Raw genomic sequence first — 15,706 nt, forward strand, 5'->3', positions numbered from 1 at the left:
TCCCTTCTTGGAGGCCAAAGCAAGGTCTAGTTGCATTGTGATTGCCCTGAGCGTATAGACGGACAGTGTTACATTTGTCCAGTTCTGATCTGGTACCACATCTCATCCTGTCCTTAGTATTTTTAACTCCTTCCTCTCCACTAAATTAATGATATCCCTTTTTTTTTTAATGTAAACTTTTTATTGTAGTATACATAAAGAAATCCTAAGAGTTCAGTTGAATGAATTTTTACAATATGTCACAGCAGGGTAAGCAGTACCCATTTTTGCAAGCAAAACATTACCACAACCTCAGGCTGCCAGTCACTACAGCTCCCCATCAATGGTAATCACTATTTTGGCTTCTAATGCCATAGATTCATTTTAACAGTCTTTGAAATTTGTGTAAATGAATCATTTATTAGGTACTTTTTTTGTGTCTGGCTTTTACTCAACATGCTTATTATGAGATTCATCCATGTTTAATTGTGGTTTGTTACAGTTTTTCCATTAGATGAATATAACACAATTTACATTCTGCCATCAGTGGTCTTATTTGTATTGTTTCCAGCTTTTATTGTTACAAATAAAGCCTCAGTGAACATTCTTGTATGTATCCTTTGAACATATATACCCATTTCCATTGGGTGTATATCTAGCAGGAATTTTATTTATTTATTTATTTATAAAGATTTTTTTTCTGTTTGTTAGAGAATAAGAGAGCATAGGTGGGGGAATAGCAGACAGGGATAAACAGGCTCCCAGCTGAGTAAGGAGCCCGAAGCAGGGCTCGATCCCAGGACCCTGAGATCATGACCCAAGCTGAAGGCAGAGGCTTAACTGAGTGAGCCACCTAGGTGGTCCTTTAGGAGGAATTTTATTTTTTATTAATTAATTAATTTGTATTTATTTATTTTTTAAAGAGATTTTATTTATTTGACAGAGAGAGAGAGATCATGAGGGAGAAGCAGGCTCCCCGCTGAGCAGAGAGCCCCATGTGGGGCTTGATCCCAGGACCCTGAGATCATGACCTGAGCAGAAGGCAGAGGCTTAACCCACTGATCCACCCAGGCACCCCTAGGAGGAATTTAAATGTATAGTTTACACTTCCACCATCGGTGTATGAGAATTCTAGATATTTTATATCCTTACCAAACTTGATATTGTCTCTTCATTTTAGCTGTTTTTGCGGTATCTAGTGATACTATGTTGTGCTTTTAATTTGATTTCTCTGATGATTGATAAAGTTGGGTATCTTTTATATGTCTGTTGGCTATTTCACTGGCCTCTTTTGTAAAGTTTTTACTCAAGTCTTTCCCTTTTCGTTGCCTTAACTACCTTTTTTTAATTGATTGATTTATAGGTGATTGATTTCTAATTGATTTATAATTCTTTTGTTTAATATATATGTGTATTATATATATATTTTCTGCTTTGTGGTTTGCCTTTTTTTTTTTTAATTTTATTTATTTGACACAGAGAGCGAGATCACAAGTAGGCAGAGAGGCAGGCAGAGAGAGAGGGGGAAGCAGGCTCCGTGCTCAGCAGAGAGCCCAATGTGGGGCTCGATCCCAGGACCCTGAGATCATGACCTGAGCCGAAGGCAGAGGCTTTAACCCACTGAGCCACCCAGGCGCCCCGTGTTTGCCTTTTTATTTTCTTAATGGAGTCTTTGCTGAGCAGAAATTTAAAATTTAAATGTAGGCCAATTTGTGTAACATTTTTTCCTTATGGCTAGTAATTTCTGTGTCCTGTTTAAGAAATCCCAAAATCGTAACATATTAGTCTATGTTTTTTTTTTAAATATGTGTGTTTTTTTTTTATGTTTTTAACCTTTCACATTTAGAATTAGTCTGTCTCCTTCGAAACTCTTGCTTTCTCTGTTCCCTGGCAGTTCCTCTGCTGGTGCAAAGCCTAGAAACAGCATGTGTACCCAGGGTAAAAGCAGCTGCAGAAGACAGCTCACCTTGGTGAGATTCTTTTCCTCTCTGGAAGTTTATGCCCCTTCAGTTCTTGTCTCAGCACCTCTCTCTTGCCTTCAGAGGATGATTTCTGTTTTTGTCTGGCTTTTCTAAATGTTATCTGCAGAAGCATTGGTTGGTCACTAACTACTCTATCTCTCTTGGTAGTGGAAATGATCCTTTTAGCTTTTTAAACATGTTCAGGTCTCATTGAAAACATACTAAATCCTTCATTGATCCCATATCTCCTCCTTGGCACTTTATATCACCAAAATAGTTTGTGCCCCTATGCATTAGTTTTTTGCCTTGATATCAATTCAAAGGACATTTATGGGGGCTCTTGGGTGGTTCAGACTGTTAAGTTGTCCGACTCTTGATCTCAGCTTAGGTCTTGATCTTACAATTGTGCGTTTAAGCCCCGCATTGGACTTTATGCTGGGCGTAGGGCCTATTTTAAAAAACAAACAAACAAACAGAAAAACAAAGGATATTTCTGGTCTTTATTTTACTAGATCTCTTAGTGTTTGATTTTGTTGAATACTTGCTCCTTCTTGAAACCCTCTCTTCCCTTGGTGTTCATAATACAATACTGTCTTCCTCCTAGTTCTCTGGGTATTTCTCCTTTGCAGACCCATCTTCTTAACTGTTTGGCAAATATTAGAAGTTCCTCAAGATTCAGATCTAAGCTCTGCTCCTTTCACCTGTTCTCTTCCTTGATGATCTCATCAAGATCATGCTTTTAATTACTATCTGTATAAAATATCTAACAAATTTGTATCTCCTTTCAAGCTGCTTTTGAGCTCCCAACTATTATTCTCATTGCCTAATTGATATCCTCAGTGGGATGACCAAAAAGCACTTCAAATTCAAAGTGTTTCAAAAACAGCTTATGACCTATCTGTTTTATTACAAAAACTAGAAGCTTGACGTTATCCATAAAAATTCTTTTCCCTTACATATATTATCTCTGAGTCCCTTAAATATTTATTGAATCTGTTTGTTTCTTTCCATCTAAGTGACTGTTTTCTTAGTACAAGCTATCTTTAATTCTTGCTAGATCAGTCTGATGACCACATTCTTTCTCTCATACCATGGATCCTTTGCTCTCCTTTTTAGTTACCTTGGCCTTTTAGTTTCTCAAACATTTCTTCTATCAGAGTGCATTTTTGCATGCTGTTCCCTTTGTCTGGAATGCTGTCCCCCAACTCTGCCTCTCTTCTAAGTGCTTTTCTACCTTTGGGTTTCGTTTCTATCATTATTTAATCCTTTCCTGGCTGTTATTACCCCTTATTATATGCTCTCATATTTTCATGAAGTTTTCTGTTACAGCATTTATCATTGTTGTACTTTTTATGACTTTTAAAACTAATCGCTAGACAGTAACCACTATGATTAGGGACCCTGTGTTTCTGGTTACCATTGTGTTCTTACCACCTCATATCCTGCCTAACATCTAATCACCAGTAAATATTTGTTGAATGTACTAATTACTTCTCTCCCTACATACAGCTGAAGTGAAACGTGTTGGAGATACACTCTTGGGAATGGCTACACAGTGTGTGCAAGTGAAGAATGTGGTCAAGACCTCGCCTCAGACTCTGTCCAATCTCTGCCTGAAGATCAATGTCAAACTTGGTGGCATTAACAACATCCTAGTCCCACACCAGCGGTATGAACTGTGTTGCCCACTTGCCCTGTCAAGCAAGATACCATATTGGGGATTGACAAAAATATATGACTCTGGCCAGGCAGAGTAAATCAGACACAAGAGAGAGATGACCAAAATTGGGTGATAGATGGTGCCAGGAAGAGATGACCGAACTCCTCACCATTTGTTTTCTCTTCTTTGTTTAGCTCTGCCGTGTTTCAACAGCCAGTGATATTCCTTGGAGCAGATGTTACACACCCCCCAGCAGGGGATGGGAAAAAACCTTCTATCACAGCAGTGAGTGATACTCTCCAGCTTCTTCTTAAGGTTCTCATTTTAGCTCTGAGCACCAAAGACTACACATAATCTCCTTTTCTCAGCTCTGATGCTTGACCCTTCATAAGAACTTTTTTTTCAGCTGGTCATCCCCATTATCCACTCCCTTGGTATCTTCATAAAACTAAATCTACATGGTATCTGTTTTTCAGAGAGAGCAGTGAGAGTGTAGGCGGTGGCCAGAGACTTTGGCCAGTCTCCATCACTCTTGCTCTGTGTTCAGATTTCTCTCTCTCCATGCCCACTTCTGGGATATGGGAAAGACCATGTCTCTTCTCTGAAATCCTTATGAAGGTAGTTACTTAGTTGCTGGAACTGACGTTTCCTCTTCCCCATTTCTACCCCTGGTCCATCTAGTAGATTAGATGTCTTTCCAATCCCTCTCCTGACTTATCTGCTCCCCATCCCTAGAGGCTTCCGAATTGCTAGCGGGATCAAACCTTCCTTCCCACTTCTCTTTTCTCAACCCTCACATTTCTCTAGGCAGACTAGGCTAAGCACAGTAAATCAGGGAAATCCTGTACTATGCTTAACCTTGTTCTCCTTGTGGCCATCTGTCCTAGGCTCTGGCCACTGTCCCCTTTGAAAATTATGTTACTCCTACCTCCTGCAGGAACACTCTTCACTGTGGTTCCTGGGTAGATTAGTACTTGACTTGAGAAAAGGACAAACTTCTGGCTCTTTGAGCTAGTAGTGCCAGACCTTCACATGACCTCCTGCAAGGGGTAAGAAAATTGAACTTACTAGGTACTTACGGTGGGCTAGGTCCTATGCAAGGTTTTATACATGTACCATAGTAGCACTGCCGGCAGGTGGCTTTCTTACCTATTGAGAGGAGGAAAATGATCAGATGGATTAAATAATTTCTGCATGCATGATAGAGCGTGAAACCGGGACTTACTGAATCCAAAGCCCTGCTAATTCGATTACATAGTTTTCTTGCTAAGAAGCTTCCCCAAATCTACATCCTAACAGTGTTGGAAGGTTGGTGGTTCTGGAGGCTGATCCTGCCTCTTTGATTGTTAGGTGGTAGGCAGTATGGATGCCCATCCCAGCCGTTACTGTGCTACTGTGCGGGTGCAGCGACCCCGGCAGGAGATCATTGAAGACTTATCCTACATGGTGCGTGAGCTGCTCATCCAGTTCTACAAGTCTACCCGCTTCAAGCCTACCCGCATCATCTTCTACCGAGATGGGGTTCCTGAAGGCCAGCTCCCCCAGGTAGGGCCCAAAATGGGTGGAGAAAACCTTCACATTGGGGCCAGAGGGCCTAATGGGTGCAAAGTGTACTGCTCCTTTTTTAAAAAAGCTGTTGGCATTGGGAGGTAGTACTTCTTTGAGAGCTTTGCTAAATGGCAGTAGGCTTAGGAGCAGAGATTACAACTGAGAGGTGGTGTGCATAAGCATCCAAAGACCTGTCTTGTAACAGAAGAGCCTCAGTGCATATTTACTCATTGATTCATGTTGAACACTGATTCTTTAGACCAGTAGTTCTCAAAACTTAATATGCATCAAGGTCACCTGAAGGGCTTGTTACAACAGTTTAGGGCTTCAAGACTTTCTGATTCATCGTGGTTCTTTTTTTGTTGTTGTTTTGTAAGATTTTATTTATTTATTTGAGAGAGACACACACAGAGAACATGAGTAGGGGGAGGGACAAAGGGAGAGGGAGAAACAGTCTCCCCACCAAGCAGGGAGCCTGACTTGGGGCTCCATCCCAGGACCCTGGGATCATGACCTGAGCCAAAGGCAGATGCTTGACTGACTGAGCCACCCGGGTGCCCTTGGAGTTTGTAGTTGAGAAGTTCCTAGGTAGGTGATGGTCTGGAGGCCACACTTTGAGAACTGCTATTGACTTTCCTTCAGAATGTTCCTCCTTTTCTTTGTCCCTGCCAAGCCTTCATATTCTGTTGTTAATAGTATATAATGAACTGGTCTCCTTGACTGCCATTTAATATTAATATAACTGTCATTTATTGGGTACCTCTTATGTACTGTGAATTGTGGTAAGCACTTCATGTGTGTTCTATTTAATGCTTAGAATAACCCTATGAAATAATAATTATTACTGCATTTGGCAGAGAGGAGGCTTGGAAATGTTAAATGATTTCTTCAGTGTCAACCAAGCTAAACACTCAGGGAACTGGGATTCAGACAGATTGGCCTGATTCGAGTTTATGCTCTTAACCATTATGCTCAGTTTTCTCCAAGTCATCCAGTGTTCCTAAAACAGCAGATGAATTTATCCTATCATTTCTGTGTTCAGGAATGTCTAGTGGCTTCACATAGTTTTGGGTTAAAATTCAAACTGCTTAGCAAAGCAGTCAGCCATTATTAACCCCTACTAGGTTTTCTATGCTTTCACTTAATCTGTTATATTTTTCACAACAGTTTTATGAGGCTGGTCTTATTAGTAACTTTAGTAGATTTGGAGAAAATGAGACTTGGAAGGGCTAAGTAACTTGCTTACAGGAATACAACTAGATAAAGCTTGGGTTTAAATCCAGTTTTTTTTTGTTTGTTTGTTTGTTTTATTTGACAGACAAATCACAAGCAGGCAGAGAGGCAGGCAGAGAGAGACAGGAGGAGGAGGCAGGCTCCCCACCGAGCAGAGAGCCCGATGCGGGACTCGACCCCAGGACCCTGAGATCATGACCCGAGCCGAAGGCAGAGGCTTTAACCACTGAGCCACCCAGGCGCCCCTTAAATCCAGTTCTAATTGATTTCCATTCTATGTATTTCTACCATACCGTTTTGACTCCCTATATCTGACTTTTAAGACAACGAGGCGACCATTGCATATGGTTATTTACTTGTGGGTTCTTCTTTAGCTAGTCCATATTCTTATAATCCTGCTTCTTTGTAGGACTGAATTCATCTACTCTGTCTGTACCAGTTCCTGAACTATGTGTCTGCTCTTATCTCGTGGTCTCAACGCTGTCTGTTCTTGAAGCTTACAAGGGAATTCCTGTATCCTCCTGATCCTGAAATTGACCTTACTTTGGGCATTGTGGTTTTAGTGATATCTTTGTGCTTTGTTTCTGTGTGTTGATATTAGGTCTCTTTATGCATAGGAACCAGGTGAGTGCTCTCTGCTGATGCCAAGCCTCCTGGCCAATTTTTTGTAGCAACATATCATGTGAACTGAGTATAAAGCTGATTTTGACAGAAAGGCTGTGTCATCTCTCTAATGGTTGCGTGTCTGTTTATAAAGGGAGACTGAGCAAAAATCCATATTACAAATGGCAACTCTTAGTTCACAAAGACGTGACTCAAGAGGAGTAATGTCTCTTTGTCTCCCTCCTTACCCTGTGCTTAGATCCTCCACTATGAGCTGCTGGCCATTCGTGATGCCTGCATCAAACTGGAAAAGGACTACCAGCCTGGAATCACTTATATTGTGGTGCAGAAACGCCATCATACCCGCCTTTTTTGTGCTGACAAGAATGAGCGAGTGAGTGAGAGATCAAGGAAACCACCCTGAGTGAGAGATCAAGGAAACCACCCATACCTTCTTCCTGTCTCCCTTCTCTTAATATGGAAGAAGCCCTTGAGATAAATCGGGATTTAGTCCTCGGTTTGTCTATCCTCCATAACCCCTTCCCTTAGCTCTTGTCCTTCCTCTGCCACCTCTTTCCCTTTTTTCCTTTCTCCCCGCCTGTCCTTATACTTCCTGTCCCTCCTTTTAGCTCCCTGGCTTATAGACCATATATATGGATCAGTTCCCAGAGAAGGGAAGGGAACTACTATTTATTGAACTTCTCTTATATGTCAGACACTATACAAGGTGTCTTCCTCATAGCAGCCCTGTGAGGTAGGTACTATTATTACCTCCAGTTTAATCTCAGGAAGCTTAAATGACTTACTAAGGTCATACAGCTAATGAATGGTGAAATCAGCACTTACTGAGAACAAGAATTTCTGCTTTACTTTTGAGATTCTGGTGGGGTCAGTAGAATTGAGTTGGGGCCCTACTTAGGGCGAGGCAGATCTTGGGATCTTGTTTGTCTTTGTCTCTATACAGATTGGGAAGAGTGGTAACATCCCAGCTGGGACAACTGTGGACACCAACATCACCCACCCATTTGAGTTCGACTTCTATCTCTGCAGCCATGCAGGCATCCAGGTAGCTAGGCTATGTCCAGGGGATTCCAGTGGGTCAGAGATGAGTTGATTATTCCCACTGCCTCTAAAATACAATAGCTATCATGGAGGGCATTCAGAAAAGGATTATTCTCTTAATAATCCCTTAGCATACTTAACAGAAGTACATTTTGAACATCTTAGGGGTGCCCATAACAAGGGTGTTTTATGACATACGTGGCTTTGTGTCTGCCTTTTTGTGGGTGGGTCTCCAACCACACTTTCTTTCTTCCTATCTTTCTTTCTTTCTTTCTTTCTTTAAGATTTAATTTATTTGAGAGAGAGTGAGAGGGCACAAGCAGAGGGAACAGCAAAGGGAGATGGAGAAGCAGGGAGCCTGATGCAGGACTCAGTCCTAGGACCTAGGGATCATGACCTGAGCTGAAGGCAGATATTTAACTGAGCTACCCAGGCGCCCCCAACCACACTCTTAACAGAACAGTGATCCTGTTCCTTAGCATTGGCCATCCCTTCTGCCCAACCTGGGGCCCCCTCACCTTCCTATCTTCCCAGGGCACCAGCCGACCATCCCATTACTATGTCCTTTGGGATGACAACCGTTTCACAGCGGATGAGCTCCAGATCCTGACGTACCAGCTGTGCCACACTTATGTACGATGCACACGCTCCGTCTCTATCCCAGCACCTGCCTACTATGCCCGCCTGGTGGCTTTCCGGGCACGATACCACCTAGTGGACAAGGAGCATGACAGGTGAGGCCTGGAATCAAGCTGGCTTCCCTTTTGCTTCCACCTCTGGTACCACATCCTCTCAACTTTCCTTGGGCAGAAGGAAATTAATATCGTACAATATGATACCCTTGGGTTCATCTGCCCAAATCTGGGTTGGGACTTTCTCTTAAGTTGGTATGGGAATTGGTACTCTGGATGGGGGAATGGATTAGCAGCAGCTCAGTGCACCAGGAAGGACTTCTTTCATTTTTGCTTTTCAGTGGAGAGGGGAGCCACATATCGGGGCAGAGCAATGGGCGGGACCCCCAGGCCCTGGCCAAAGCCGTGCAGGTTCATCAGGATACTCTGCGCACCATGTACTTCGCTTGAAGGCAGAACGCTGTTACCTCACTGGATAGAAGAAAGCTTTCCAAGCCCCAAGAGCTGTGCCGCCCAAATCCAGAGGAAGCAAGGAGGAGGAGGGAGGGTAGGGAGGATTCAGAAGGCCTTGTTTCCTTCTACAAGGGGGCAAAAGGGTGGGGAACAGGGCCAGTAAGCCAGACCACCAGCCGGAAATCTCTGATGTCCACCTCATGACCCCCACCCCTCACCCCATCTTGTCACATCTGGCCCTGACCCCACTGGACCAAGAGGGGCAGCACTGGTGCCCACCATACACACAGGTGTCTCATGTGACTCGCAGTGCTAAAGACTCATGCCTGACAACTTGGTAAGGTCGGCTCTGCAGCCCCGCGGACAAAAGCTGGTAGGTTTGGGTTTGATACTTTAGATGGGAGTGTGAGGGGCTTGAGAAAGTGGGTGGGAGGAGGGAAGGATTTTTTAGGAGCCTTAATCAGAAAAGGTCTAGATTTGTTTATGAGGAAAAACGAAACCAGACCCAGATCAATATTTTAGAATACTAGATGTTTTAATGGGTTGAAAATCCAGTTTGTAGGAAGATTTTTAATGCTAATGATTTTGGTTTCTCCTCCCCCAGCTGCCACCTCCCCTTTCCCTTATTCCTTTCTCTCCACCTTTTCTACCCCACCTTACACCTCCTCCCTGACAGACATCCAGCCCCTAGTAAGACTTAAGGCACTATGGCACTTAGCTCTGAAGTGACACGACCCTGTCTTCCTTCCGCCTACTGGTGGGTAACCAGTGCCTTCCCTGTAATGGTAATGCTGCAGAACTGCAACCTTTTGTACCTTTCTTTAGGGGGTGGGGTGGGGGTGGGAGAGGAGGTATGTGGGGAAGAAATACCCCTAACCCAACAAGCCTCCAGCCAGAGCGCCAGCTATTTTGCATTCAAAGGAATTGACTTCCATATTCATTGAGCTTTTAAAAAGATCACAACCTCAAGATGGTTAAAGTCCATTGACATTTGCACTTTCAGACACTGACAAGTCTTGGAGCTGCTGAGATGACTGGCCCCTGGCCTTTCCACTTAACATTTCCTTTTCTCCCTGTCTCCCAGCCTCCCCACCTTCCTGGGTCTGGAGTTACTTTCATAGCATTTCTCATTCTTGGCTTCTTTTTCCCCCAATGGTCAAGTCATTTATGTTTCAATATTTCTTAACTGGGGTGTCTTATAACAAATGATCTTTAGTTCTAAAATAAGAAAAAAGAACAAAAACTAAATGTTATTTTTATACCATAACTTGAGTCTATTGCCAAAATCTGGAAATCCCTCCCATGCCCAGTAAGTTTACATCCCAGAAACATTGAGCCATGTACCTGACTTATTCTTTGGCCTGGCTAGGTAGAGGGTGGTTATCTCCCCATGGAGGAGCTCAGGCTCCAGCCTTCCCCTGTGCAGATAATATCTTTTTCATGCTATATGTTCCCTCCTCTGCACTGCCCTGCACTCTTTCCTGCAAGTGCATCTTCCCTTTCTCCGGACTGTCCTCTGACACTGGCTCATCCCAGATTCCAGTGTGTCCTGTGGACAGGCTGGGGGATTTTGCTGCTTCCTATTGCTTCTGTTTACACAAATGAATTTTTCCCAGTTTCCCACTAGGGCATGTGAGTGGGCGGCATGGGCCTTTGTTTTGTTTTGTTTTTTGTCTCCCTGGATAAAGATGGGGTTTGGCTGTCTTGCAGAACTGGAAAAGTAGGGGGTTTCTAGCTTGGTGCCTGCTGGCCTTGAGGCAAGGCCCCCTCTTTCCTTAACTGTTCATTTTTGTCCTATCCCACTGCTTGGGATGAGGAGTTGCAGCTTCAGTGTGGAAGTTCCTCTTTTTGAGGAGCCTGGGCTTGGGTTTGCCCCAGTCTGGTGATGAAGCCATGACACTTTAGACCTAGCTCAGGCTTGGAGGCCGGCCTGAATCCTGGCCTGTGTGCTTAGAGCTACCATTTCCCCTTCCCAGCAGCCCTTGTACAGACCCAGATTTGCTATGCAAAACAGTCTATCCCAGATTCTGTTCTGGTTGGCTACTTTGTTCAGCAACTTCACAAAACGTAGCACAAACATTGATTATGGAGAAGGCATCAGGACTGTTGAGTAACTCCTCTTCTACTTCTTTCCTACTGGCTACAGCATGGGATGCCCCATGGGCACAGCCCAGCTGAAGAACAGAATGGAGGGCTCTGGGAGGAGGCAGCTCACTGAAGAGCCTACATTCCCTACACAAGTGCCTAAAGAGAGTGATGCCAACACTCCATCTGCCCTGTCCATCGCCTTCATATACTGTCTACTTCGTGTTCAGTCACCCTTTGGGGAGGGGAGCTCTCTTGGGACAATGGGCTCTGCATGTTCTCTTCTTGGGTGCATTTAGGGGCTGGGATCAGGGCACTGTTCCTGGAGGGTCCAGTCATTCACCAGCATTTGCAAATATCCATAGGGAGCTGGTGGTAGCCACCTACTCTCAGCAACAAGTTTATGTTCTCTCCTTTTTCTCTCTTTGCCTCACTCTCACCATTTGGGTTTTGAGCTGGGGCCTGAAATGCATTTTTTAACCCTTTGGCATTGCACATGCTGTTCAAGAAATAAAAAGCAAGAGAAGCGGTTTGGGTAATGGCAAGAAAATGACTTCTTGCTCTGATATTTTTTTTTTTTTAATCTTTGTGACTTGAAAAATACCCCTGACCTTGAGGATTATTCTTGTTTGAAAGATGGTGCATGCAGATTGAGAAGTGGTATTAGCAGCAAGCTTTGGCTTTGGTTTAAGTGGTGCTTCTTACTTGTGCTCTGAGGAAGTGTTGGGGGGACCCCAGCCTCATCCTCCTAAACGGTCTCTTGCTCCCTTTGTTCTACTCTCTTGCCTCTCTTTTCTACTTCCCTTTTCCCTGGCTCCTTTTCCTTTTTTTTAATTCACTAAGCTTGTTTGCTGGCCTGCCTACCTATGTGATGATGAATTCTCTGCATGGCTATGATAATCCCACTGTTAGCTAGCAAGGTCAGGCTTAGCTCCTTGGCTGCAGAAGACAAAGAATCTGTTCCCCAAGCCTTGGTAATGTTCTCTCTGGGCTTGATTGCCATCAACATTACACAAGGGCAGAGCAGCAGATCTGCCTACCTGGCATGAAATCAGGAGGGCTTCTGACAACTTCCACATCTGTCCACTCCTTGGAGCTGTTTTTTCTCATTGCTTTTTCTAGATCTGGTTCCATTTCTCCACCTCGGGCCTCCCTTTTCTGAGGCTGTCCTAGGGTTGAGCTACTTGGTTTCCAGGGTTGGAGGGTTAGGGGGATGGACATAAGGGAAGAATAGAGTGATGGGTAGAGAATGGAGAGAATTTGGATAAAAGATGGGAAAGAGCACTGTTCATTGATCATTTTTCCAGTCCAGTCTGATCCATTGGGGGTTGAGGTGCTACTGTTGAACTCGGGTTAAGCCTGGGGCTATTGTTGATGGGAACTTAGGTTTAGAATAATGTTGACAATGAAGATACTTAAAAGCATGAAACCTCCCTAAAAAGCTCCTGGTTCCCAGCTACTAGATGGCTCCACTGCAGCCTCCTCTTTGCCTAAGCAACAATATTCTTGGATGGTTTTTTTGTTTGTTTGTTTGTTTTGTTTTGTTTTGGAGGGGGTGTGTGTCCAGAATTCTGTAAATGAGGCTAGCACTCAGAATGGGCAGCCACTGGGACATTTTGAATTCTTAGCTGGCCCATCGGGTATCTATCTGCAAGGCTGGTGAGGCCGTATTTTAGACCCGGCATCATGTGTAACAAAGAAGAATGGAAGTTCCTTCCCCTTCAGGGTGGAAAGTCATCTCAAACTAGCCAAAATGCAGTTTTGGAAACTACATTGGGGGAAGTTACTTTTTATATTTACTGGGGCTAGGCCAATCCAGGATGGTAGCTGGGATGCCTTCCTTCTTAAAGTCTGATCATGGCAGGGATATGCAGGGCCCTCTTTCCTATTTAGCCTTCTAAGCAGATTGGGGAGATGGGATTCTCTGGTTTTCTCTTTCCCCCCTTTTATTAGGACTTGCCTTCTCCCTAGGCAGGGAGAGAGGCTAGGTTGGTGCTCTCCCCTTACTCTATTCCTACTGACTTAGAACCTCTGGCTGCTGTTTGGGAGCCCAAGAATGGGAGTGGAGGGAATGGGCTCAAAACAGAAATAAGGTGGGGAAGGCAGATTTCCTTCTTTAGAAAGGAAAATAGAACACCCTCCAAGGATTGTGCAAGTAAAGACAATGTGTCAAATGCACTGAGTCCCCTGGTGTAGTAGCAATAAGGAAAAATGAAATGACTTTCCTGTGCACACAGTCCAACCTGATTGGTGTGTGATGTTGCACTTAGCAGCCATCTGGTGGGCATGTGTGACTACTCTGGGTTTCACTTTAGTTTCTAAACTTTTTATCCCTCTCAAGTCCAGCATGGATGGGGAAATGTCCCTGAAGCCCCACAGCTGTGTACTTGTTTGCATTTGTTTCCCTTTGAGACTTGTGTTTGTGTCCTGCTTTGAGCTGTACCTTGTCCAGTCCATTGTAAAATTATCCCAGCAGCTGTAATGTACAGTTCCTTCTAAAGCAAGCAACAGCAGCAGCACAATTCTGTGTTTTATAAAGACAATAGTGGCTTCTATTTCTAAAGTGCGGTCTCTCTCTCTCTCTCTTTTCCCCCACTCCCATTAGCAAAGAAAACTGTTGGGATTAATTATGTCTCTGATAGATTTTTAGTTTAGAGTATTAGATGGTTGTAACAGCAGAACCATCACTTCTATAGGAAAGTGGATTAAAAACAGCAGAGTGTTGAAACTACAGATTATATGTAACCATACTTCACAAGGCCTCCACTTACTCTTCATTCAACAAACCATGCAAAGCACTGTGTCCAGTAATATTGTCGGGGGAGAAAGGAAGCACAGTTCAGAAAGGAGGAAAACCATGTCTCTTTCCTTAAGGAGTTTAAAGTTTGGTGGGGGGATATGAGTGGCAAATTGGTTCCCTAGCCCAATGATGAGGGACAGAAACAAGGCGGTAAAGCTATAGTAGTGAAGATAGGAAAGGGAAGATTTTTGAGATACCCTCAGAAGATAGAATTAATAGTACTCAATAGATGATGGAAGGGAAAGAGAGGAGTGGAGGCTAATAATGCTTAGTTTTCTGCTTGAGCAATGAGTATATTGGGACATTCTTCTATCCAAGACTGGGGGAGAAAGGAGACTATAGAAGAGAGCTGATGAATTTTGTGAAGACAGGCTTGTATAGACTGAGTTTGGAGGTTCCCATGATGCAACAAGTTTAAGATTTCCATTAAACACTTATATTTTGGTGCTCAGGGAAGACTACAAAACTGCAATTGTAGATAATGGCATTCATACTCCTATAGATGGTAGGTAAAGCCATAGGAATGAACAAGATGTCTTAGAAAAAGAGTAGAGCAAGACAACATAGTGTGCAACTCCAGGAGACACAGTTTAAAGGATGAGAGGAAGCTGAACCTAAGAAGACTGTTAAGTCACTAGTAGATAACTTGTATATTTTTTACTTAATGAAGTGGGAGAAAAGTCAGGAGAATGGAATAGGATCCAAGATGGGCATAATTTTAACAACATGAACTGCTGCCTTGAGGAGGAGGTAATTTTTTCTACTCAGTTTACCATCCTCCACCCCAATTTCTTTGGCATCTTGCAACTATATGGTCATTCTCCAGTATTTCTTGAAAATGAGCTTTGAAAAAAACCTAATTTAAATAAGGCTAAGACTAGGATTTCCAAGTTGTTCACCACAACTGCCACCTCCACCTCCAGCTTCCTCCTGTCCTCAGGAGATACTTGTAAGAATAAAATAAACAAACCTAATATTGTTCCTAACCAGTGTCCTAGATGTTGTTCCAGTGCACTCGATAGAACTTAGCAGCTGGCTTTATTTTCATGACTTGTTTTACCCAGAGCCTATGAATTCCTAGGAGCAAAAACTACATTCTGTTCATTTTTTGTCATCTCAGGGCTGTAGCATATATCAAGGGATCAATATTTGTGAATAGAATTGAAATGATCTAGTAATTGTGGTTCATGAATACAGAGGGGGAGTCAAGAAGTGATATTGAGTGCACAGGATGGACTCAGCATTCCTGACTCTTCAGGTAAGTAGAAACTCAAGATTACCATCCTCTTTTCTTACTTTCACCCCAACTTGGAGGTTCTATGGTTTTGTACCTTAAGCTGATGGTACAGTTGTCAAGCATGCAGGTTCCGGCATTCCTGGTATTGCTAGAGCCCTGTTATTTCTGTGTACTGGGGGAAGATGGGTCAGAGATGGATTCTGGCACAGGGCCTACTGGGAAATTTTCAGCGGCAGCTAGTGTGTACATAAATGGGCCTAGCATTCCTCTGGAGGCCCAGTGTTGTGACTTTCAAATTCCAAAGCTAACCTGTGTCTACCACCTGTCAGATTTCCTTGGAAGCAATCCAGCCATACTGAACTCCTTTTCAACACAAGAGTTGATTAGGTTGATCAAACTTGAGCAAATTGGAACATGTAAGAGATTTTCCCAGTTGAAATAAAACTTAAATCT

General features: G+C 43.4%; 1 protein-coding gene across 1 annotated transcript in view; it reads left to right on the forward strand.

The window, feature by feature from the left end:
• The window catches only part of LOC111143509 (argonaute 1, RISC catalytic component), a 38,531-nt gene extending 23,529 nt beyond the window's left edge, over window positions 1-15,002 (forward strand). The window contains exons 13-19 of the mRNA XM_022497318.1: window positions 3,450-3,609; window positions 3,795-3,885; window positions 4,951-5,145; window positions 7,244-7,378; window positions 7,949-8,050; window positions 8,581-8,780; window positions 9,020-15,002. Of these exons, the coding sequence (XP_022353026.1) occupies window positions 3,450-3,609; window positions 3,795-3,885; window positions 4,951-5,145; window positions 7,244-7,378; window positions 7,949-8,050; window positions 8,581-8,780; window positions 9,020-9,128 (992 nt within the window). The 3' untranslated portion in view covers window positions 9,129-15,002. The remainder of the gene's footprint in view (window positions 1-3,449; window positions 3,610-3,794; window positions 3,886-4,950; window positions 5,146-7,243; window positions 7,379-7,948; window positions 8,051-8,580; window positions 8,781-9,019) is intronic.
• The last annotated feature ends 704 nt before the right edge of the window (window positions 15,003-15,706 follow it).

Source organism: Enhydra lutris, unplaced genomic scaffold (genome assembly GCF_002288905.1).
Source record: "Enhydra lutris kenyoni isolate GAN:26980312 unplaced genomic scaffold, ASM228890v2 scaffoldscaffold9, whole genome shotgun sequence".
Taxonomy (NCBI): Eukaryota; Metazoa; Chordata; class Mammalia; order Carnivora; family Mustelidae; genus Enhydra; species Enhydra lutris.